Source organism: Heptranchias perlo, chromosome 2, assembly GCF_035084215.1.
Source record: "Heptranchias perlo isolate sHepPer1 chromosome 2, sHepPer1.hap1, whole genome shotgun sequence".
Taxonomy (NCBI): domain Eukaryota; kingdom Metazoa; phylum Chordata; class Chondrichthyes; order Hexanchiformes; family Hexanchidae; genus Heptranchias; species Heptranchias perlo.
Window position 1 is genome coordinate 122,442,019 of NC_090326.1, and position 25,414 is coordinate 122,467,432.

The 25,414-nt window shown below is 40.9% G+C and overlaps 1 protein-coding gene across 2 annotated transcripts in view; it reads left to right on the top strand.

The window, feature by feature from the left end:
* The window catches only part of fam171a1 (family with sequence similarity 171 member A1), a 187,485-nt gene extending 179,941 nt beyond the window's left edge, over positions 1 to 7,544 (top strand). The window contains exons 6-8 of one of the 2 annotated variants that reach the window (XM_068006790.1): positions 3,124 to 3,240; positions 3,565 to 3,688; positions 4,636 to 7,544. In XM_068006790.1, coding sequence (XP_067862891.1) covers positions 3,124 to 3,240; positions 3,565 to 3,688; positions 4,636 to 6,220 — 1,826 coding nt within the window. In that variant the 3' untranslated portion in view covers positions 6,221 to 7,544. The remainder of the gene's footprint in view (positions 1 to 3,123; positions 3,241 to 3,564; positions 3,689 to 4,635) is intronic. The other variant, XM_068006799.1, reaches the window with a different exon arrangement.
* Positions 7,545 to 25,414: the final 17,870 nt, after the last annotated feature.

Here is a 25,414-nt window from a genome sequence, read left to right on the forward strand (position 1 = left end):
CTCGAGCCTGCTCCACCATTCAATAAGATCATGGCTGATCTTCGACTTCAACTCCACTTTCCCGCCCTGTCCCCATATCCCATGATTGCCTTAGTGTCCATAATGCCATTGGACTATAACCTGGTGTTGTAAGATTCCTTACATTTGTCCATAATCACTGGACAGCTTTATCATGACTTCCTCTGATTTATATTCTACTATTTCGCCTGTGTAGTTCAACATTCTATTGACTTTGTTGATTACTGCTCTGCTTTTGTTGGACATGTTGAGCATCGAGTCTACTAAGACTCCTAAGTCTCTTTCAACTACACACATGGCTATTTCAACGCACTTAAAAAGTAGATGTGTTGCCTCTTTTTCCTTTCTCAATTCTCCACATTGTTTTAAAGTTGGTTCCAGTGATTTAGATTGGAATTGAAATTCCTCCATTTATGTGCATTAATTTGTATTTTGATAACATCTGATTCAGAAAATCGCTGGTTAGTGAAAGTAAACTTTTATGAAATTGGCCTGGAATTTTATCTCAAAAGTAACATCACAGCTGTTGATTAGCAATTTTAATCAAGTCCATTTTAGCTGACTCTTGAGCTTTTCTGGAGGAGATTAAACATGTTTGCTATTTTTTGGAAATAGTAATAAGCTTAAGCAATTATTCTGTGAAGGCCTTGTCGGAAAAGTTATCAATTCTGTATGCAAAATATCCAAATTTTCAAATAGATCTAGGCTCCGATATATAATGTGAAGAGTATTGCATGGAGTGAATACATTTACAGATCAAACCACCTGGCTTGGTCTTTTTGCCAATTTATCTGCAGGCCTCCATCTTGAAGTTGAGCAAAGGAAGTTAGCTTCCATCTTAACTCTGGTTCAGTTTCATGCATTGTCCAAATCTGTGACCCAGAGACAAAGGGACTTATTTTCAGCTACTACAAGTTGAACCCAATTTATAAATCGCATTTACAGTGTCTTTCGAAAGTCAAAAAAAAATGTTTTTAATTAATGCTGGATGAAAGCTGCTCTGCATAGGATGCTCCATTGCATCTTAGAACCTGAAAGCTCTACTTTCAACAGAACTTTCTTTCTGAATGGAATATAAGTACTTGCATTGTTTATCTACTTGTTCCATAATTTTGCCACATCCAAAGAACCAATATGAAAAATCAAAATGTTTACTAATCTAAAATGTTTAGAGCAAAATCTATCAATGCCACAGATACAGTTTGGAATTTCCTCACTAAGTTTCTAGGATATGATTGGAAACGGTTGCTGTTGAAATATTTAGGTTCAGTGCAATAAATGGTTCACTCGCCCATAATTTTTATCCTCGGAAGTAATCTAATTTATTGATACTGATACAATGTTTATACAAGAACTTGCAGTCATGGTTCAGCTAGTAATATTCCCTTTCATTGATCTTAGTTGAGGGGCATTAAAGAACCATTTAGCAAGGAGCTCCATTTCCTTTGAAATGACCCCATTCTACTGTGTCCTGTATACTCCCACTGGAAACTAGTCTCTACATTGCAACAAAAGCTTTCTGCAGGTTTACATCCTGTCTTTAGTGATTTACAACACAAACTGTGGACTTAACAGAATTGGTTTCTATGAAGGTTTATCACTTTAAAAATTAACGGTTGTGATTTTTATTTATCATATTATTACGGTTTATTTCCTTTCGGAACGCATATGTTTGCTGCTTCTGGTTTGTAATAGAGATTTTTTGGTCGTGTTTTTTCAATAGGGCAGCATTGGATTCATTGCCAACTGAGCAGTAAGTCCCTTCGTTTGTAGTTAAGTCTGAAACTGATACTCAGTTGCTTCTGTCCAAATGGTGTAGGCGCCTTCAAGTAGCTAAGAAATGGAGAAGGGGGAGTGGAGTAATGAATGAGCGATTTCAAGGCATGAACATTTACTATTTTGGTAACTTTGTAACATGAAAACAGACCAGTAACATAAACCCAGAACAAAGCAAATATAATTTCCCTTGTGTTCAGATATTACTGGCAAGGATATGTTTTCATAGAATGAATTTATATAGCCCGCTAGAATGAAAGCTTTCTTAGCAACTAATCAAACTGACCAAGAAATCAGTCACAATAGGTAATCAATAGATCACTAAAAGTGGCACTTGCATTCCAAACATTCACAGCTATGGGCTTTCATATGCTGCCTGCTAAGGTATTACATTACAAAATAAAAGAAAAATGCATTGAGAAGGGTCACACCTATACTTTTTGGAAATGTATTATACTACAATGGTGAGGGTTATGTTGCAATCTGATGCCAGAGCTGTGGTCACTTGGTATTGGCCTTGTACATGACTGCTGAATGTGTATTTGAGAGCAGATTTTAATATCAGCAGGTGGCTATACTGATTTAGGGATGAGCTAGGCAGAAGGTTTGTAAGGCATGTTTTGACAAGCTTGGTTTGCCTTGCTGACTGTGGGTATCACGCGTACACTCCTTGCTCACTTGGGAACACCTTGTGGTTTTTAATGCTGAACATATGATTATGTAACTACTTTGACTTGGTATTGGGCCATATTTATGAAGAAGTTCTAACATTACAAAGGTCCTTGCCATTTTTCTAATGTTTTGGTGCTTTATAGCATATACACTCTGCACATATGTGCCCTCTAGTGATTGGTAAGAGGGTTGCACAGAAGTAAAGCATTTCTGAACAATTCATAGACACATTTTGGATTTGCAAGTATAAATGGTGAGAAACATAATCTGAGACAAATGCTCACTTCAGCTATATTTTTTAAAATGGTATATTTCCTTTTAAAAGGAATTCAACTTATCATTCATTGTTTAATGATTTATATTAAGCTAAACTTCAGGCAAGGCTATAATGCTATATCCTGGGTGAGAGGGAAAGCTGCTGAGAAGACAAATACTGTTTCCCCGCTCTAATAAAATCGACCTTGGTTTCCTTTAGTTTCCTTCCATTAAAATTAATGGAGGAAATCAGGAGTACCCAAATTTTCAACATTAGCTGCGCCCAGATAACCCAGTGCCCCCAGCGCAGACCTAGAAAAATCTCCCCTATTACAAATACTTTTTAAAAAATCCAACTATGATTTGAATCAAAGTTTCCTTTCTTGATTCCTGTTTCTCCAGGTGCTTGGCTAAAGAGTGGATTGGGCCTTGTACAAAGAGAAGGGGACCATCTCACTTGGACATACTTCGCTCCACAGTTGGGTTACTGGGTTGCAGCCATGTCTCCTCAAAGCCCAGGTAAATAATTTGGGAGGGTTGTGGTCAAATTTGAGGATTGCTACAGATGATGGGAGTTAAAAGTAATAGGCTAGAATACAATGAAGTAGTCATATTTGAACAATATTGAAAATGAAGATGATTGATCATAAGTATGTGTATTACCTTTCAAGGTGCTAAGTACTTCATATTGAATAGACAGTATTTCACTTTTTTTAAATTTTACATGGTGAAAGGGCCATTCTATCTCCTTCATAAATTTATTTTATTGAAAAAGTTTTCTAAATAATGCATCTCAATCAGAAGCAAGCAGCTATTTGATCTAATTTAATTTGCTTATTTTAGGTAATCTGGGTCCTGTTGGAGCCAGTGACATCACTGTCTATCATACAGTCTTCCTGTTGGCCATTCTTGGAGGGATGACTGTCATTCTGCTGGTTCTGCTCTGCTTACTCATCTATTATTGCAGGTAACTCTTCAATGGAAAATATTTCTTCAGAACTAAAGCAGAGCACCTCAAAATGCAGCATAATACACTTCCAAAGGATGAGATGATTTTTATTAAGTAAAGCATTTTTAATCTTAAATTCTGATAGAATATATGCTATTTCTTGTGCAATTCTTCTGATGTTATTAGTGACAATTAATTACAAAAAAAATGTTTACAACCGGAGCTATCGGAAGCTTGAAAGGTTATTTATTTTGCTGCAGTGATTTTCAGTTATATTAATGTATTTTGTCCAATATGTTGTACCACAGTGTGGTAGGAAATTGCTCCATGCTGTGATTCTTCATTCAATGAGTTCCCAATCTCAGCCATGCTCTCAAGGAAGCATCTGTTGGCTGGGAAATTGTGTTTGGATGGGGAGACTAAAATACAGAGTGGAGAAAAGAGGGTAATATACTTTTTTGTACAAAAAAAGCTTTATTGAAGTATATGTTTATTCATTATAGTAAACACAATTGACATGTGAATAAATTAGCATTAGTACGGAAATCTCAATTATTATAAAAAGAAAAACTCTTGGCAGCATTTTACACTCATGGAGATGTTCCTCGAGAAAGTTCTTTGAAGAAAATATGTAGAATTTTTATGTATCATCAGTTGCAACAAATATTTTTGTGATGGTTTGGATTTGTTTACTGACCAAGTATATCTGTTTCCTGCTGTTAGATTTTCAGTTTGCAAAGTATAAAAAGCTAAAATGCACCCACCCCAAGTCCGTTTGTTTATGTACCCAAGTCATTAGTTGATTTTTTAATTGCCAGGTAGATTTTTCTTGAAAAGTTTTGATTTATTTAGTTTATTTTTAAACACAATTCCAGTTTAACTTTTTTTTATATTATGTGAAGTCATTTCCAGTACAAGCTGAAATATTCTTTCTCCTCTTCCCACCCCACCCATTTTTCTTGCAGGAGAAAATGCTTAAAACCCCGTCAGCACCATAGGAAAATTCAGCTGTCCTCTGCATTGGACAGTTCTAAGAAGGACCAAGCAACTTCCATGTCTCACCTCAACTTAATTAGTGCTGTCCACATGGAACTGGTATCATCCAATGGAGAGGCAGACGTTCATACACCAATGCTGAAACCCTCATATAGTACTTCACGAGAATTCAGTTCTATAGAAGAATTAATTTCACATAAAGACCCATCTTTGAGAGATACCTTAAAGGAAGATTTTTGCAGGTCTCCTAGAAACTATCGCCTCAAAATGGCAAGATCAATTGATGTTTCTGAGGATTTTGAATCTCCTGTGAGAGAAAACTATAGAAAGAGCTACAATTCGGTTGCTTCCCAGCCACTACTGGACAAAAGAGATAAAGAAATTCAGGCTTCAATAAGCCTTTTTTCCACTGACAGTAAAAGTAGTATTCGAGAGCCAGATTATCAACTGCCATATGTTCCTGACAAAGCACAAAAAATGGATAGAAAAACAACTGATTACATGATGTCCCGATCAGTTGACCACCTTGAAAGACCAACCTCTTTTCCTCAGCCAGGCCAGTTGCTCTGTTGCAGTTCAGCAGATGAGGTGAATGACAACGTTTATAGAAAAGTGCTACCTACATTAGTCATTCCTGCCCATTATATGAAGTTGCCTATGGAATATCCTTCCATGGGACAGCCTTTGACTGCCCCAGCAGAACAACAGCTAGAGTTGGAAAGGCTACAGGCAGAGCTTTCTATTTCTCACCAACAGTTGCATCCACATTCTCAACAGCAAGTGACACCACCAACTTCATCACACCAGCAACTTCAGGAAGCAGAAGGTAAAGACTGGAGTCCACAATCATCCACCATGTCAGAATCTGTATCCATCCCAGCATCACTAAGTGAAGCTGCAATGGCTCAGATGAATGGTGAAGTGCAACTCTTTACAGAAAAAGCACTGCTGGAGCTAGCTGGAGGAAAGCCTCTCCCTCACCCTAGAGCTTGGTTTGTGTCCCTAGATGGCCGTGCAAATGCCCAGGTTAGACATTCTTACATTGACTTACAGAAAGCTGGAAAAAATGGAAGCAACGATGCCAGTTTGGATTCTGGTGTAGACATGAATGAACCAAAACCGACCCAAAAGGGAAAAGAAGCACGAGAACGGAATCTTTCCGGAAGTATGACGTACACAAGGTTGGTGTACATGGATGACATGGAGCAGAGTGGTAGTGAAAGTGGGACAGCTGTCTGCAGCCCAGAGGACACCTCAATGAAGCCGTTGGTGGATGGGTCAGCTGAAAGAGATAGTGGCACAACAGAAGGTCTACAGAATGAAAATATACAAAGAATTGAAGAAATTGAGGAGTGTCTTCCAACTAGTTCAAAACACACGGAGAATGCTGATACTGATGATCAGATGATGAATAATGAAAATGATCGTATTAATGACAATGATCAAATTAATGAGAATGATGACAATGACAGCACAGAAGACCAAGACGAGGATAAAAAGAGCCCTTGGCAGAAACGGGAGGAAAGACCTTTAATTGCTTTTAATTTGAAATGAACATTTACAGGTTTACTTCCACTGGAGTGAAAAAAAAAGTTGCCAAATATTCTTTTATGAAAATGCTTGTTCAGTTGTGAGAACTTTAGATCTTTTGAAAGAGGAAAAACCGTGAATATATTTGAAAGGAACTGTGAATGCTGTGCTGGTCTTTCAGATATTGTAGGAAAAAAGTTCAGATAGTTTTCAAAGCAATTGTTGCTTGAATGAAGGCCTACGAGACTGCCAGATGATTATAGAAAGACAAATGTCTTCAAATTTATTTTTGCCATAAATGACCTATTGTGTGAAATAATCAATTCCATGCCAGAAATTTTACCTGAATATCCCTTTAGTGGTGGCAGTTGATGGATTTCTACTTATTTGCCAGTATTATACTGTAATAGTGTATTAAAGGACACACGTAGATGCTGTGTCCACAGGTATAGAATATTTGAAAGGCTATGCATTGCTGCTTTTAAAATTATGTTGCTTAAATTACTTGTCACGTCTAATATTTGATGTAAACTATTTTCTTTAAGATCTTTTATTCTATTAGATTTATGTTTAATGTTGTTAGAGCATTTAGCTATCAGTATGCTGTGAATGACAACACTCAGTGATGGCAGAAGCCTTTGATTAAAACCAAACTGTCCTCTAAAAATCTGGTCCGGTATTCTCCAAGTGCCTTCATGATTTCCAGTAAGCAAACCCTATTTCAATAGTTCTTGTCTCTGGACTCTTGAAATTCTGCTTTTCAAATTATTGTCAGTTTTTTGACAGTTCATTATTGATTTGCATGCAATTATCAACCCGTTGTGCTTTTTTGTCATGCTTAAAATACAACAGTATACTGTAGATAGTAATGTGTATTGTATTACTGGTTTTGCTGTTGAACTACAGGTAGACTAGAGGACTTTTACAGAGACATGAAGAAAGTAGCCATGACTGGATTTCTGTATGAATTGTATGTTTGGCTGCAGTTGAATATTTTAATTGCTAGCATTTCCAATGTCTTTCCAATTTGGGACTATCGCGTGGTCAAGGGTGAGTGATCATTGTGTTTAAGCCAACATTTCATCCTTCTGTATCATCTTGCAGTGCCAGGATTCCTTTTCTGTGCAATCTTTTGGATTGGTTGCTTGTTTCTCCAAGGCTAATTATTCAAAATAAATCTTGGGTAAAAGCTGAACTTCCTTGTATTTATTTTTGAAAAGTTTCCCAGTCAGTTTATTTTAGTCCTGTATTTATACCTTTCATTATATAAATAGAAAACCAATTTCTATGTGGGTTTTGAAATTTTTTTTTGTTCTTAGACTGCAGGTTGAATGTGAAGTTTTGTTGGATATTTCCTTACTCAGTGACCACATCAGCTTTTTTAAAGATTATAATAAATCTACAACTGGAATTAAGTGGATCTCCTTTGTTGTCTCACTGAAATTGATGGTTGTTTAAAATATTGTGACTTCTGAATTATATGGATTATAGGTTAATGTATGTTTAAAGGTGGTTATCCATACGTAAAAGGTTAAAAATGCCATGGAACTGAAAATTTTCAGGCAGTTCCAATTATGCCAGAGACCTCCAGCATTGACCCCGGCCAGAGTATGTGGGGTCAATGGGAAATCCCAACATTTAAATGCCATGGCATGCATCGCACCACTGGAACTTTACACATTCAGTAAGATCATGGCTGATCGTCTACCTCAACTCCACTTTCCCGCCCTACCCCCATATCCCTTGATTCCCTTAGTGTCCAAAAATCTATCGATCTCAGCCTTGAATATACTCAATGACTGAGCATCCACAGCCCTCTGGGATAGAGAATACCAAAGATTCACAACCCTCTAAGTGAAGAAATTTTTCCTCATCTCGGTCCTAAATGGCCGACTTCTTATCTTGAGACTATGACCCCTACTCAGTATCTACCCTGTCAAACCCTCTAAGAATTTTATAAGTTTCAATAAGATCACCTCTCATTCTTCCAAACTCCAGAGAATATAGGCTCATTCTACTCAATCTCTCCTCATAGGACAACCCTCCCCTCCCAGGAATCAATCTAGTGAACCTTTGTTGCACCGCCTCTAAGGCAAGTATATCCTTCCTTAGATAAGGGGACCAAAGCTGTACACAGTACTCCAGGTGTGGTCTCATCAGAGCCCTATGTAATTGCAGCAAGACCTCCTTACTCTTATACTCCAACCCCCTTGCAATAAAGGCTAACATGCCAGTTGCCTTCCTAATTGCTTGCTGTACCTGCATGTTAACTTTCTGTACAAGGACATCCGAATCCCTCTGACTACCAACATTTCTTAGTCTCTCACCTTTTTAAAAAAAAAATTCCACTTTTCTATTCTTCCTACCAAAGTGGATAATTTCACAGGCCAGCACACTGACTGAGTCGTGGATCATTAAAGAATACTTCTACGTAGCTACCCAGTTTCTTGGTATGTAGCCAACAGTTCACACTTATCAATATAGGAAACTGCATTTAGCCTACAGTACTTGACTGTAGCAGTGATACTGCATTACCTGAGGATATTAGAGGGGCAGACAGCTCCATATTTACCCATACTGCTGGTCTAGATGAGAAGACTTCAGCAGTTGGGACAGCTTAGTAAAGATTGATGTCCCAGCTGATGTCTCAAAACATTACTTTCATAGGATCCAAAACGTAGATTATTATCTGATTAATATTTTGTGGACTTTAACAAGGTCCTGGCATGTTTATCAATGATGTGGAGATGCCGGTGATGGACTGGGGTTGACAAATGTAAGGAATCTTACAACACCAGGTTATAGTCCAACTGTTTTATTTGAAAATCACAAGCTTTCGGAGGCTTTCTCCTTCGTCAGGTTGTGATTTTCAAATAAAACAGTTGGACTATAACCTGGTGTTGTAAGATTCCTTACACATGTTTATCAATGGCCTTGAATATCCTATTTTTCGATTGACAATCGAAAAATTTTCATTTTTGCCAAGTTCTTTCAGATCCCTCTGAACCTGTTGTTGCAATATTTACACATTCTGCATCTCAAATGGTGTCTATCTGTGCATGCATAGGCTGCACCTGCAGGGGCATGGTTAGTGTTGTGGCAAATATGAAACTTTACCCACAATCTTACTATCTATTCTGCACATATGCCATTTTGACTGGCTGGGGAACAAAAGGGCATGAATACAAGGTCTCCAGAGCAACCATCAAATAAACATATTAGAGTTAAGAAAAGTCTGCCTGGCTCTCAAGTATTTTGATCCTTCCACATATTGGGCACGATTTTAAAAGTGAAAAACTGTTTAAATTTAAAAGTGGGGGGCAGGGGGGCATTCAAAATCGCAACCATTTCAGACCCGCCTCCAACCCGCCCACTTCTGGTTTTCACCGGGGCGGGACGAGGGGCGGGCGACCAACCCCCTCCCAGGAGGCGGGTCGGGCCTTAAAACCTTGCCAGGTGGCTGTGGGCCTCCATTTTCCTACAGTTTCCGATTTCAACTCGGGGGGCCGGGATTCCAGGGCCTTCTCTTTCACGCACGTGAAAGGAGGCGGGAAGGCCCGAGACTAACAGGTAGTTGTTTTAATGGCACAGCTTGTGGGCGCGGAAAAGCAGGAGTGCATCCCCCAGGCCCAACAAGCCTACCTGCAGCGACCCTCCAACGATTGCGGACCCCCGATCTCCCCACCTCCCCCCCCCGCCCCCCCCACGATCGCGGACACCCGCGATGACCCCCAATCCCGCACCCTCCCCCCCCCCCCCCCAATGACTGAATCCCCCTGTGACTCCATGCCAAACTATGCCCCTGTGCCCACCCATGCCCCCCCCCACCACCCCACACAGCCATACAAACAAAGACTTACCTGAACACATCCGACTGAGACCAGCCTGTCAATCAGTCCGGTCAGTCGAACGGCAAACCGACAAAAAAAAATAAAAGACGTCCTTAGTCAAAATCGTACGGGCATCCGGGAAACCCGTGCTTCCGGGTTTCCCATCCGCAATTTGACCCCCCGCCCCCTTCCCGGCTCGGGGTCATAAAATCATGCCCATTGTCAGTCCTTCTATGAATAAGTGCAAGCAGTCTTGTCACATATTAAATAAAGCTAAATTTACTAAAAATTAAGATTTCTATCCCACATTGTTGTATCCAGAAAGGTACATTTCAAATTTACTTCTGAGTTAGGCTTATTTGTTAAAACTGCAATGCTGCAGTTCTAACTAGTTGTTCAAGAGAGAAAAGAGGGATAACCTGGAAACTTCCCATCTTCCACACTCCATAAACTTGAGCCCATCCAAAACTCTGCTGCCCGTATCCTCACTCGCACCAAGTCCTGTTCACCCACTGCCCACGCGCTTGCCTACATTGGCTCCCGGTCTGGGAACGCCTCGATTTTAAAATTCTCATCCTTGGTTTCAAATCCCTGCATGGCCTCGCCCCCCCCAATGTCTGTAACCTCTTCCAGACGTACAGCCCACCGAGATCTCTGCACTCATCCAAATCTTGCCTCTTGCGCATACCCGATTTTAATCGCTCCACCATTGGCAGCTCGATCATCAGCAAAGTGATGGAAGGTGTCGTCGACAGTGCTTTCAAGCGGCACTTACTCACTAATAACCTGCTCACCGATGCTCAGTTTGGGTTCCGCCAGGACCACTCGGCTCCAGACCTCATTACAGCCTTGGTCCAAACATGGACAAAAGAGCATGGTGGTGAGCTGCCTTCTTGAACTGCTGCAGTCCGTGTGGTGGTGATGTATTTCCAAGTCGGGATGGTGTGTGACTTGGAGGGGAACGTGCAGGTGGTGGTGCTCCCATGTGCCTGCTGCCCTTGTCCTTCTTGATGGTGGAGGTCGCGGGTTTGGGAGGTGCTGCCGAAGAAGCCTTGGTGAGTTGTTGCAGTGCATCCTGTGGATGGTACACACTGCAGCCACGGTGCGCCGGTGGTGAAGGGAGTGAATGTTTAGGGTGGTGGATGGGGTGCCAATCAAGCAGGCTGCTTTGACCTGGATGGTGTCGAGCTTCTCCAAGTCACACACCATCCCGACTTGGAAATATATTGCCGTTCCTTCATCGTCGCTGGGTCAAAATCCTGGAACTCCCTACCTAATAGCACTGTGGGAGAACCTTCACCATACGGACTGCAGCGGATCAAGAAGGCGGCTCACCAGCACCTTCTCAAGGCCAATTAGGGATGGGCAATAAATGCCGGCCTTGCCAGCAACGCCCACATCCCAAGAACGAATAAAAGAAAAAATTTAAAAAGGAAGGAGAGAGAAATCAGGGAACTACAGACCAGTTAGCCTAACTTCAGTAGTAGGGAAATTGCTAGAGTCTATTATAAAGGATATGATAACAGGACACTTAGAAAATATCAATGGCATTAGACAATGTCAACATGGATTTATGAAAGGGAAATCATGTTTGACAAACCTACTGGAGTTTTTTGGGGATGTAAGTGGTAGAATAGATAAGGGAGAACCAGTGGATGTGGTGTATTTGGATTTTCAGAAGGCCTTTGATAAAGTCCCACATAAGAGGTTAGTGTGCAAAATTAAAGCACATGGGATTGGGGGTAATATACTGGCATGGATTGAGAATTGGTTGACAAACAGGAAACAGAGAGTAGGAATAAATGGGTCTTTTTTCGGGATGGCAGGCAGTGACTAGTGGGGTACCGCAGGGATCAGTGCTTGGGCCCCAGCTATTCACAATATATATCAATGATTTGGATGAAGGAACCAAATGTAATATTTCCAAGTTTGCTGACAACACAAAACTAGGTGGAATCGTGAGTTGTGTGGAGGATGCAAAGAGGCTTCAAGGCGATTCAGACAAGTTGAGTGAGTGGGCAAATACGTGGCAGATGCAGTATAATGTGGATAAATGTGAAGTTATCCACTTCGGAAGGAAAAACAGAAAGGCAGAGTATTATTTAAATGATGAAAGATTGGGAAATGTTGATGTACAAAGGGACCTGGGTGTCCTTGTACACCAGTCACTGAAAGTGAACATGCAGGTGCAGCAAGCAGTTAGGAAGGCAAATGCTATGTTGGCCTTCATTGAGTACAGGAGCAAGGATGTCTTACTGAAGTTATAAAGGGCTTTGGTGAGACCACACCTGGAGTATTGTGTGCAGTTTTGGTCTCCTTACCTAAGAAAGAATATACTTGCCATAGAGGGAGTTCAGCGAAGGTTCACCAGACTGATTCCTGGGATGGCAGGACTGTCGTATGAGGAGAGATTGGGTCAACTCGGCCTGTATTCACTCGAGTTTAGAGGAATGAGAGGGAATCTCATTGAAACATATAAAATTCTGACAGGGCTAGACAGACTGGATGTAAGAGGATGTTTCCCCTGGCTGGGGGATCCAGAACGAGGGGTCACAGTCTCAGGATACGGGGTAGGACATTTAGGACTGAGATGAGGAGAAATTTCTTCACTCAGAGGGTGCTGAACCTGTGGAATTCTCTTCCACAGAAGGCTGTGGAGGCCAAGTCACTGAATATGTTTAAGAAGGAGATAGATAGATTTCTAGATGCAAAAGGCATCAAGGGGTATGGGGAGAAAGCAGGAATATGGTATTGAGATAGAGGATCAGCCATGATCATATTGAATGGCGGAGCAGGCTCAAAGGGCCGAATGGCCTACTCCTGCTCCTATTTTCTATGTTTCTATTTAAATAATATACTGCTTTTCTATTCCTCCTGCCAAAGTGGACAAATTCACATTTTCCCACGTTCTACTCCATCTGCCAAATTTTTGCCCATTCACTTAACCTATCTATGTCCCTTTGCAAATGCCTTATGTCCTCTTCACAGCTTACTTTCCTACCTACCTTTGTGTCATCAGCAAATTTAGCAACCGTACTTTCAGTCCCTTCATCCAAGACATTGATATAGATTGTAAATAGTTGAGGCCCAAGTACTGATTCCTGTGGCACTCCACTTGTTACATCTTGCCAACCTGAAAATGACCCATTTATGCCTACTCTGTTTCCTGTTAGCTAACCAATCCTTTATCCATGCTAATATGTTACCCCCTACTCCATGAGCTCTTATTTTGTGTAGTAGCCTTTGATGTGGCACCTTGTCAAAAGCCTTCTGGAAATCCAAGTACACCACATCCACAGGATCCCCTTTATTCGTGTTGCTTGTTACTTCCTCAAAGAATTAGTCAAACGTGATTTCCCTTTCACAAAGCTGTGTTGACTCTGCCTGATTGCATTGAAATTTTCTAAGTACCCTGTTATAACCTCCTTAATAATAGATTCTAGCATTTTCCCTATGACAGATATTAGGCTAACTGGCCTGTAGTTTCCTGCTTTCTGTCTCCCTCCTTTCTTGAATAGAAGAGTTACATTTGCTATTTTCCAATCTGATGGGACCCTTCCAGAATCTAGGGAATTTTGAAAAATTAATACCAATGCATCTACAATCTCTGCACCCACTTCTTTTAGGACCCTAGGATGAAATCTGTCAGGACCTGGGGACTTGTCAGCTTTTAGTTCTAATAATTTTTTCAAAACCCTTTCCCTGGTGATTGTAAATGTTTTAAGTTCCTCCCTCCTTTTCGCCCCTTGATTCACAATTATTTCTGGCATGTTATTTGTATTCTCTACAGTGAAGACAGATGCAAAATATCTATTCATTTCATCCGCCATTTCCTTATTCTCCATTATTAATTCCCCAGACTCACTCTCTAGAGGACCAATGCTCACTTTACTTACTCTTTTCCTTTTTAAATACCTGTAGAAACTCTTACTATCTTTTTTATATTTCCAGCTAGCTTTCTCTCGTACCTAATGACCTCAAGGTCTGCAAATTCCACTCAATCCTGAGAAATGAATTCCAATGGAACTGTGGCCAAATGAGTATGCTCTTGTACATATTTTAGACATAACCCTGCCTCCAGGCTACACCATCACTTTCTTCCCCCAACCCCAATGTCTACAATCCGTAAGGCAAGGGACCACTTTTTTTCAACAGCCCTCATCATGAGGTGATGTATTCTGGAGCTGTAGCACAATCACTTTGAACAAACATGGGTAAAATACAGGTGGTACAGGGGGTTCACAGGATGTTCCTGAAGCAGGGAAAGCCCCAAGATGCAAGGACAGTTTCCTATACTCCACTGACCTTCTAAATTGTTAAAAAGCCATGTGTAAACCAAACCCATTGCCTAATGAGTGCCCTGTTCAATCCTCTTCTTGAATTTTAGTGACTGGCCAAGAAATGGCCTTATCCTTTTTGATGAGTATAACAGTCCAATGTATCAGACCCTAAAGGTATGTATCTGCAAGTACTATGTAATCAGTAACATATTATGCCACACCTAGAATGTCTGGGATTTTTGATCAATCAGGAGAAATTGAAATCCCAATTATACCTGACCAGTCCCTCATAGGATTCTGCTTCAGGGCAAGGAAAGTATTACTTCTGTGGTGCAGGAAAAGTTTGCCACTATAGAAGTGGAATGCTTTGGAATATGGATAGATCCAAAATATAGATACAGTATGACCTTTGGTTCTCCTTTCCCAATGAGTTTGATGGTAATATTTGTGTTTGTGGAGGTTGGAAATGAGGAAGACCCACCTACAATAGGTAATCTCACCATTGATCATTATTCTCAGAGTGGTCTGACTGACTCAGATCCATCAAATGCTGACTGTTTTCTCAAACAAGATGTTTAGAAAGTTAGGGAAGCTCGTGTTCCTTATGAAACTTAGCTTATTGGACTTGGTCCAAAAGCCATTTTATGAAAGGTAACTGAATGAATAAATCCTAGCACACTTAACAGTATATTGGCCTGCTTTAATAAGTACAACCAGCCTAAAAATGTCCCTTAGACTTTGTTCTATCATGTGTATGTCTATTCCATACACATTTTGTCTGATAGAGGTGCTAGATCTTCAAATATATCAGTTCCTGGCTACAGGATTGATTAACAGAATGCCAATATTGTAAACTGATCTATTTAATCAGCACTGACTGAAATATATAATATTTGGTATTCAGACTGAAATTAATGATACCAAGCTATATCAAACAGGTGTGATGTATCTGGAACTGCTTCATATTCAATAGTGATTCATTCTAATCTCTCTATGTGTGGATTAAGTAAGGCCAGAGCTGATCCAGAAAGTGCATATGTAACCTTTAATCTCATCATAAACTGATCAGTGGTTATCTTTGGCACATATTGCATCAACTCTATAATACTAGCTATTTAAAGCCTTGGTGCTTATTCAGATATGTAGTCAGTCCAGCCTATACTATTTATCAATGGCAAAATAGAGTTTTAGGCTGGGGTCTCTGAAGTTAAGACAGGGATCCTTAGGAGTAAATTTGATCCACTTTGATCTGCAATGTTAAAAAGGAGATCGGTTGCTGTTGACTTTCTAGGTCATTTGCAATCCTTTAAACTTTCTCCTGCCTTAATTCAGCGACATTTTCTAAAATAGGATCTCTAGATGCAGATATATAACTGGAGGAGTAATCCATAAACTCACTGGATATTAAAAATGTATCTTTCAAAAATTGAGTAAAACTACCATGTGTAACTAGAATTAAAGACGGTATGTCTTCTTTATCCTTGTGTTCACCTAAAGGGCGTCAGATCCAAATCTATTTGTAACTTGACTGAAAACTGCTTTTAACTTAATAGACAATTTGCGGAACAAAGCCAGGAGCCATCAGGAAGTACTTCTGGTGATTTCACCCCAAATATCTTTTTGATTAACTATTATTAACACATAACAGACAACTTGTTTCATCCCAGCTGGTTTACCTCAGGAAAAAAGTACACTGGCATAATGAAATACACAGCTCCCAGACTTTGTTATTTCTTTAAGTGAATCAAGTTTTAACCCTGAAGGAACCATAAATTTGAGAAGGAAGAAAAATTGACCATGGGCAAAAGATTTTGATTTTGTTAAAACCCTTGTGTATATATAAAACTCAAAATCCTATTTGCCCTTTTTACTGCTTTTAAACATTGAGAATTTTACCATTTAAGATCCATTACCATTCTCTATTCTTTTTCCCAAAATACGCTACTTTGAATTTATTGCATTGAACTGTATTTGTCACATATCATTTCCCCCATACCCATGTCCAAATAATTTATGTATATTGATTACTAGAGGGCATAACAGATCTCTGGAGCATGCCATTAGCTACATTTGGTCAATCTGAAAAAACATCGATTTCCTCCCACTATCTGTTTTCTATCCTTCAGCCATCCTGCTTTCCATGTTGCAACTTTACCTTTCATAGCATAGGCCTCCATCTTTGCAACAACTACCTTGTAGATTGTGCTTTTATACCTTTCTTATAAACAGCCCGGAGATCATTCTTTCCCCATATTTGCTGTCTTGAATAAAAAATTGACCATGGGCAATTTTCCTTTTTAAAACGTGTAAGTGTAAGTGTCGGTGGAGGAGTGACTGTTCTCTTTCACCTTTGGAGTCTGGTCTCAAATTCTGCCCAGACTCATGATGAAAGTTTCACCTATCTGCTGGCTATAAGAATCTCATGTGAAATGAGTTTTCACAAGAACCCTTTCATGTGACGCTTTGTCAAATATTTCTTGAAAGTTCAAATACACCATATCCACTGCATTCTTATGTACACACAGAAATGTCCTTGGCAATTTTAATGAAGCTAATCACTGACCTACCCCTTACAAATCTGACTGACCCTGGAAATGATTAACCTATACCTTCCTATGTGTTCACTAACATTATCCCTTTTTATGGTCTATAGCAGTTTTCCTATTACTAATGTGAAGCTAACTAGAGCATATAGTTGCCTGTTGTCTCTTTTCCCTTTTTTGAACAGAGTGTAGCTTTTGCCACCCTCCAGTCCTATGGCACAATTTCTGTTTCCACAGAATCATAGAAAATTATGGTTATTTCATCACCAGCCTCAATCATTCAAAAATAAAGATTCCATGGCCCCATTAAATTAGATTGTTGAATGGTAAAGATGAATTTTCAGGCTTCGTTCCTCAGTTAGGTAGCAGTTACGATATATTTCAATTATATGTAGTGGAAGATAGCATTATGGTGGAGCTTTAATTTGCCTTGAAGGACACTGAGGGGTGTGATGGTTCAATCATCAATGAGCTGTCAGAATCTTTGTATCCCTTTATTGTGCCAGAACTTGAAGCCACTTTTTTTCACTCTTGGGATATAGGCATTGCCGGCAAGGCCGGCATTTATTGCACCTCCCCGTGGCACAGGTGGAATGTCACCACAGCCCCCAGCGATAAGGAACTGATGATCGACATCTCCGCATAACTGCAGTGTGTGCAGACTGGGAGATGTGAGTGGCCAGCGAGATTCACAGAGGTAAATGTATTCAAGTGGCCAGCACTATTTTTTTTGTTACCCAGGGGTGATTTTGTGGATCGTTAATGTAATCGACCATCATCTAAACTAGTGTTGTCCAGTGAAAGGGGGAAGTTTTCTTTTGTCTTTGGGTAATTGGAGTTTTGTGATATATTCTGAGTTTTTTGCCCTTCCAGATGAATCTGATGATTTTCTTACAAAGGAAGACAAACTTGCATATATATATAATGTATTATGTGTCTCAGACATCAGAAAGTACTTCACATGCAATAAATTATGTTGAAGTGCAGTGACTTATGAGGGTAAATACAGCAGCCATTTTACACACAGCAGGATCCCACAAACAGTTATGGGATGAATGATCAGTTAATCTATTTTTGATGCTGATTGAGGGAAGACTGCTAGTCAGGATACCTGGACAACTCCTTGCTCTTCAAATGGTGCCACGAGTTCTTAAAAGTCCATCTGATCAGGCAAGGGGGGTTCCAGTTTAACATTTTAGTTGAAGGACGGTATTTCTGATGAAAAAGCACTTGAGCAGCAGCCTAGATTGGTCTTTCTGACTCGTATAAGAGTATGCTACCAACTGAATCACGCTGACATTAATTCGGTAAATAGAGCTCGGGCAGGAGGATCCAGATTGTGAACTGTGCTTTGGGCATCCTGGTATTACAGCATTGGTTTTCAGGATTATCTGGAGCTGCATGGGAACAAGACCAAACCCTCAATGTCCTATTAGCAAGCCAACCTAGCTCCTTAATCATCTGTACTCTGGAACGTTGCAAGCTTGCCTGGCTCAGGTATAGGATTATCATGTCTGCCACAGAATTGACACTGGTCTGATCTTTTATTGCCAGCGACATCATCCTGAAGCCAATTCAACTCCAAAGGGAGGTAATCAATATTTGAGCATAATACAACTGACAAGCATGGGTTTGAGCCCTTGCTAAGCGATGGGAGATATTAAGAACTCCTCTTAAGTAGCATGATGAGCAACACAACTGATCATTACATTTGTGACCACATTGCCACCATTCTCCTGAACGTAGCATAGACATGCACCATCAAATGGTAGATCCACCTATGGAGGCACAGAACTTCAACAGCAACTGCCTGTTCAGATCAGTTTAGCAATTGAGTCCTGGAGATATCTGTGTACCTGACCTCATGATAACATTTTCTAGCAGTTGTTGTCCGAAGCTAGAGTTTCCACATCACCTATAGGAGGGACATCTGCCATTGTGAAAGGATCAACACAGGACAGTTGGCAGCATGCAAGCCACCTTGATGCCACTGCTGCATATCAGGCTTACACATTACTAACTGCTTAATCAAGATCCTCCCATAAGGGCCTTTAGCAAAGAGACATGACACAAATCCACTTCAGAGCTTGGTCTTGGATCTAGAAGTGTTAATAATGCATTAGATAAATAGGCAAACAATGTTATAAGATTAAATATGTCTATATTAGTTTTGGTTTTAACATTAAATAGGGATATTTTGGGTAAGTTTCCTTCTATAATTTTATCCCCTTGGTCTATCCAGGAACATAGGAACATAGGAACAGGAGTAGGCCATTCAGCCCCTCATGCCTGCTCCGCCATTTGATAAGATCATGGCTGATCTGTGATCTAACTCCATATACTTGCTTTTGGCCCATATCCCTTGATACCTTTGGTTGCCAAAAAGCTATCTATCTCAGATTTAAATTCAGCAATTGAGCTAGTATCAATTGCCATTTGCGGAAGAGAGTTCCAAACATCTACCACCCTTTGTGTGTAGAAATGTTTTCTAATCTCACTCCTGAAAGGTCTGGCTCTAATTTTTAGACTGTGCCCCCTACTCCTAGAATCCCCAACCAGCGGAAATAGTTTCTCTCTATCCACCCTATCTGTTCCCCTTAATATCTTATAAACTTCGATCAGATCACCCCTTAACCTTCGAAACTCCAGAGAATACAATCCCAATTTGTGTAATCTCTCCTCGTAACTTAACCCTTGAAGTCCGGGTATCATTCCAGTAAACCTACGCTGCACTCCCTCCAAGGCCAATATGTCCTTCCGAAGGTGCAGTGCCCAGAACTGCTCACAGTACTCCAGGTGTGGTGTAACCAGGGTTTTGTATAGCTGCAGCATAACTTCTGCCCCCTTGTACTCTAGTCCTCTAGATATAAAGGCCAACATTCCATTTGCCTTCTTGATTATTTTCTGCACCTGTTCATGACACTTCAATGATCTATTTACCTGAACCGCTAAGTCCCTTTGGACATCCACTGTTTTTAACTTTTTACCATTTAGAAAGTACCCTGTTCTATCCTTTTTTGATCCAAAGTGGATGATCTCACATTTGTCTACATTGAATTCCATTTGCCACAGTTTTGCCCATTCACCTAATCTATCAATATCGCTTTGTAATTTTATGTTTTCATCTGCACTGCTTACAACACCACCAATCTTTGTGTCATCGGCAAACTTTCTATGCCTTCATCTAAGTTGTTAATAAATATTGTGAATAATTGAGGCCCCAAAACAGATCCCTGCAGGACTCCACTAGTCACATCCTGCCAATGTGAGTATCTTCCCATTATCCCTACTCTCCGTTGCCTTTCGCTCAGCCAACTTCCTAACCAAGTCCGTACTTTTCCCTCGATTCGATGGGCTTCTATCTTAGCTAACAGTCTCTTATGTGGGACCTTATCAAATGCCTACTGGAAGTCCATTTAAATAACATCCATTGACATTCCCCTGTCCACTACTTTAGTCACCTCTTCAAAAAATTCATTCAGGTTTGTCAGGCACGACCTACCTTTCACAAATCCATGCTGGCTCTCTCTGATTAACTGAAAAATCTCAAGGTGTTCAGTCACCCTATCCTTAATTATAGATTCCAGCATTTTCCCCACAACAGATGTTAGGCTAACTGGTCTATAATTCCCCGGTTTCCCCCTCTCTCCTTTCTTAAAAAGCGGAGTGACATGTGCAATTTTCCAATCTAGAGGGACAGTTCCTGAATCGAGAGAACTTTGAAAGATTATCGTTAGGGCATCCGCAATGTGCTCACCTACTTCCTTTAAAACCCTGGGATGGAAACCATCTGGTCCTGGGGATTTGTCACTCTTTAGTGCTATTATTTTCTTCATTACTGTTGCTTTACTTATGTTAATTTTATCGAGTCCCTGTCCCCAATTCAATATAAGTTTTCTTGGGATTTCCGGCAAGCTATCCTCTTTTTCAACTGTAAATACTGACGCAAAGTAATTGTTCAACATGTCCGCCATTTCCCCATTGTCAATGACAATATCCCCACTTTCAGTTTTTAAGGGGCCAACACTGCTCCTGACCACCCTCTTTTTCCTAATATAAACTATAAAAGTTCTTCGTATTGGTTTTGATATCCCTTGCAAGTTTCTTTTCATAATCTCTTTTTGTAGCTCTTACTATCTGTTTTGTGACCCTTTGTTGATCGTTGTATCTTTCCCATTCACCAGGATCTGTGCCATTTTTTGCCTTTTTGTATGCCCTTTCCTAATGTCTTATACTGTCCCTTACGTCTTTCGTTGTCCATGGCTGTTTTTTTTGGCAAGTAGAGTTCTTGCCCCTCGGGGGTATAAACTGATTCTGTATCACGCTAAATGTTTCTTTAAACATTTCCCACTGATCATCAGTCATTTTACCCATTAACAGATTTGCCCAGTTTACTGTGGACAGTCTCTGTCTCATCCCATTGAAGTCGGCCTTGCCCAAGTCTAGAATCTTAGCAGCTGATTCACTTTTATTCCGTTTCAAACACTACATCGAACTCGATCATGTTATGATCACTATTGGATAGATGTTCACGCACAGTTAAGCCGTTAACTAAATCTGGTTCATTACTCATTACTAAATCTAGTATGGCTTGCCCCCTTGTTGCCTCTAGGACATACTACTGCAGAAAACTATCCCGAACACACTCAAGAAATTCACTACCTTTCTGACAGTTGCTCGTCTGCTTTTCCCAATCTATGTGAAGGTTAAAGTCCCCCATTAAGACCACTATGCCTTTCTTACACACTTGTCTAATCTCTGCATTTATACAATTTAGCACTTCAGAGCTGCTGCCAGGGCTCCTATATACAACTCCCACTATAGTCTTAGATCCTTTTCTATTTCTCAATTCAACCCATAAGGTCTCTGTTGGCTGCTTACCCCTGGTTATAGCCTCCTTTATCATTGAAGTGATTTCATCTCTAATCATTAAGGCTACTCCTCCCCCTCTTCCATTTTCCCTATCTCTCCTGTCGACCTTATAACCCAGTATAATTACTTCCCAATCCTGACCATCCTGCAGCCATGTCTCAGTAATAGCTATCATGTCATACCCTCCAATTTGAATTTGAACGTGTAGTTCATTTAATTTATTCCTTATACTCTGTGCATTTGTATATAGAACTCTTAGTTGGGCCACACACCCTAGCCTGACTTTCATCTTTGATGCTGTGTTAATCGCCTTACACTTTCTAGTTTTCACTTTATCTGTCGTGCCTAAAGTACACTTTCTTTCCGCTGTTCTACGCTTTTCCCTTTCACTTGTTCTTGAACAACTGTTTGTACTATTTGTATTGTAGATTTCCCCTGGGTCTTCCCCTCTCTTGCTGCTCTCAACTTTATTCCCTTCTAACTCCCCGCTCAGGTTCCCATCCCCCTGCCACTCTAGTTTAAACCATCCCCAACAGCACTAGCAAACACCCCCGCGAGGACATTGGTCCCGGTCCTGCTCGGGTGTAACCCGTCCCGCTTGTACAGGTCCCACCTTCCCCAGAACCGGTCCCAATGTCCCAGGAATCTAAATCCCTCCCTCCTACATCATCCCTGCAGCCACGCATTCATCCTGTCTATTCTCCTGTTCCTATACTCACTAGCACGTGGCACTGGTAGTAATCCTGGGATCACTACCTTTGAAGTCCTGCTTTTTAATTTATCTCCTAACTCCTTAAATTCACCTTGCAGGACCTCATCCCTTTTTTTACCTATGTCGTTGGTAACAATATGGACCACGACTGCTGGCTGTTCATCCTCCCCCTCCAGAATGCCCTGCAGCCGCTCCGTGACATCCTTGACCCTAGCACCAGGGAGGCAACGTAGCACCCTGGAGTCACGTTTGCGGCCGCAGAAATGCCTGTCTGTTCCCCTTACAATGGAATCCCCTATCACTATAGCCCTGCCACTCTTCTTCCTGCCCTCCTGTGCAGCAGAGCCACCTGTGGTGCCCCGAACTTGGCTCTTGCTGCTTTCCCCTGATAAGCCATCGCCCCCAACAGTATCCAAAGCAGAATATCTGTTTGAGAGGGAGATGGCCCCAGGGGACTCCTGCTCTACCTGCCTAGTCCTTTTACTCTGCCTGGCGGTCACCCATTTCCTTTCTGCCTGCGTAATCTTTACCTGCGTTGTGACCACCTCACTGAACGTGCTATCCACAAAACTCTCAGCAGTTCACACTATGTTGTCCGCACACCGTGCTGTCGCACTGGCAGGCCCCTGTATTTCTACAATTTGTGACTCAGATGAGTCAGGCCTGCCCCACCTTCAGGTACCAGTTTAATCTCGCTAACCAATTAACTTACTACAGCAGCTTTATCTAGTTTGACATCCCTGCAGCCAAGTGGATGGGTATGTGGTCTGCTGCCAAACTTCTGTCAATGGGGACCAGGGACCACTCATACAATTTTCCCTTGATTTTCCTGTCCCTACCGCTCCCCTAAAGGAAAATATAACACAACTCTGTTTAAAACTGATCTGAGTGGAACTTAACTCTTCTCTGTCAGTTCTCAAAGTGTTGCATTGGGGTTCCAATTTTAAAGCTGCACTTTATGTAAAAATAAAGTGTTTGTCAAACTTTTTTTTTACAAACATGCTGAAACACATTATCCTATGTCTTGCACATGGTGTCATGATGAGTATGGTGTACACATCAGCACTCCTGGAATGATTCTTGATTTTAAGGGGAGTTTTTCTTTAGCTTTTCAAGGATACTAATTGAAGTTTTTTTCAAAGAAGTATCTATACTTATTGCCACAATCAGGAGAGGCTGACACACATTTGAAGGAATTCTATAAATGTATGGAATTTTACAAACGACTTTGAACAAACAACATCTGGAAGGTGAAGTAGACTGGTATACATCCAACTTTATAGTGTTAAATCTCTTTAGGTTTACCATTTGATGCGCCAAAAACTGGTTCAAAAAGTGGCCAATACAATGATGCTTCTTATGCCTGTATTTGCTTTTCAACCTGATGATTTCTTTATTTTTGATTCTGTACCACGTTGGATAACGGGCTCTTCAACTTCAAAACAAATCCCAGACATAAAACCGAAGTCAGTAACACAAACGTATAACCTTTCACCTATTTCTCCCCCTTCTCTACTCCCAAGCCTCTTCTTGTAACTATAGTTTTCCATCCCTCGCGTCGTCCTGGTCAGTCCTGGATGAGTACAGCTCCAACATTGCTGAAGAAGCTCAACACCATCCAGGACAAAGCAGCCCGCTTGATTGGCACCCAACCACCACCCTAAACATTCACTCCCATCACCACCGGCGCACCATGGCTGCAGTGTGTACCATCTACAGGATGCACTGCAGCAACTCGCCAAGGCTTCTTTGACAGCACCTCCCAAACCCGTGACCTCTACCACATAGAAGGACAAGGGCATTAGGCACATGGGAACAACACCACCTGCACGTTCCCCTCCAAGTCACACACCATCCCTTCATCTTCCCTAAATTAAAAAATCTATTTTTTTATTCATTCACGGGATGTGGGCATCGCTGGCAAGGCCAGCATTTATTGCCCATCCCTAATTGCCCTTGAAAAGGTGGTGGGTGAGCCGCTGCCTTGAACCGTTGCAGTCCGTGTGGAGAAGGTTCTCCCAAAGTGTTGTTAAGTAGGGAGATTCAGGATTTTGACCCAGCGACGATGAAGGAACGGTGATATATTTCCAATTCGGGATGGTGTATGACTTGGAAGGGAACGTGCAGGTGGTGTTGTTCCCATGTGCCTGCTGCTCTTGTCCTTCTCGGTGGTAGAGGTCGCGGGTTTGGGAGGTGCTGTTGAAGAAGCCTTGGCGAGTTGCTGCAGTGCATCCTATGGATGGTACACACTGCAGCCACAGTACGCCGGTGGTGAAGGGAGTGAAAGAGGGGCCTTAAAGGCAACAAAAGCATGAATGAGGCTGGTGTAGGAAATAATGTTTTAAAGGTTTTTCAACATGTAGCTGTTAGTAAAATGAGTTAATGGATAATAACATTTTTGTTTGCAAATTACAAGATTTTAAATTGTTTTCACAATTGACTAAGTGGCATTAATTTGGCAAATATACACAAGATCATCTCCTCATGTAATGTATCTCTAATTGTTCAATCACTATTAAGAAAAGCTGCTTTTAAATGTTGGTTTTAAAAAAAATCTTCAGCCAGAAAATTATTGCAGGTGTTCCAGCATTTTAAACCAGCTAGAATTCTGCCTGCCTGAAGCTTTGATTTGCTCGTCTTGTTGATTTGAATGAACCTCCCCTTTGAATGTGTTCTTTCTGCTCCACCAAGCTAAGCTAACTGCAGTAGCCAGGGTGCCCCTGCAGTGAGCCTTGGGAGGAGCGGATAAAACGGAAGCAGATTAGTGACGAGCAATAGACACGCACAGGAGCACTGCTCGTGATCTATGATTGTATATCTGTGCATTTGGAATGTGGAGGAACAGAGAAAACAAGTGTGAGTATGAAGAATGATGGAGCAGTTGTGTTGCCAGGGAGAGAAGTATTCTTGCTCTGTGTAAGAAAATAGTTGTTGGTCACTCCGAAGAGGGCCGTTGAATTTCTTCAGTAGCCACAAAGGGG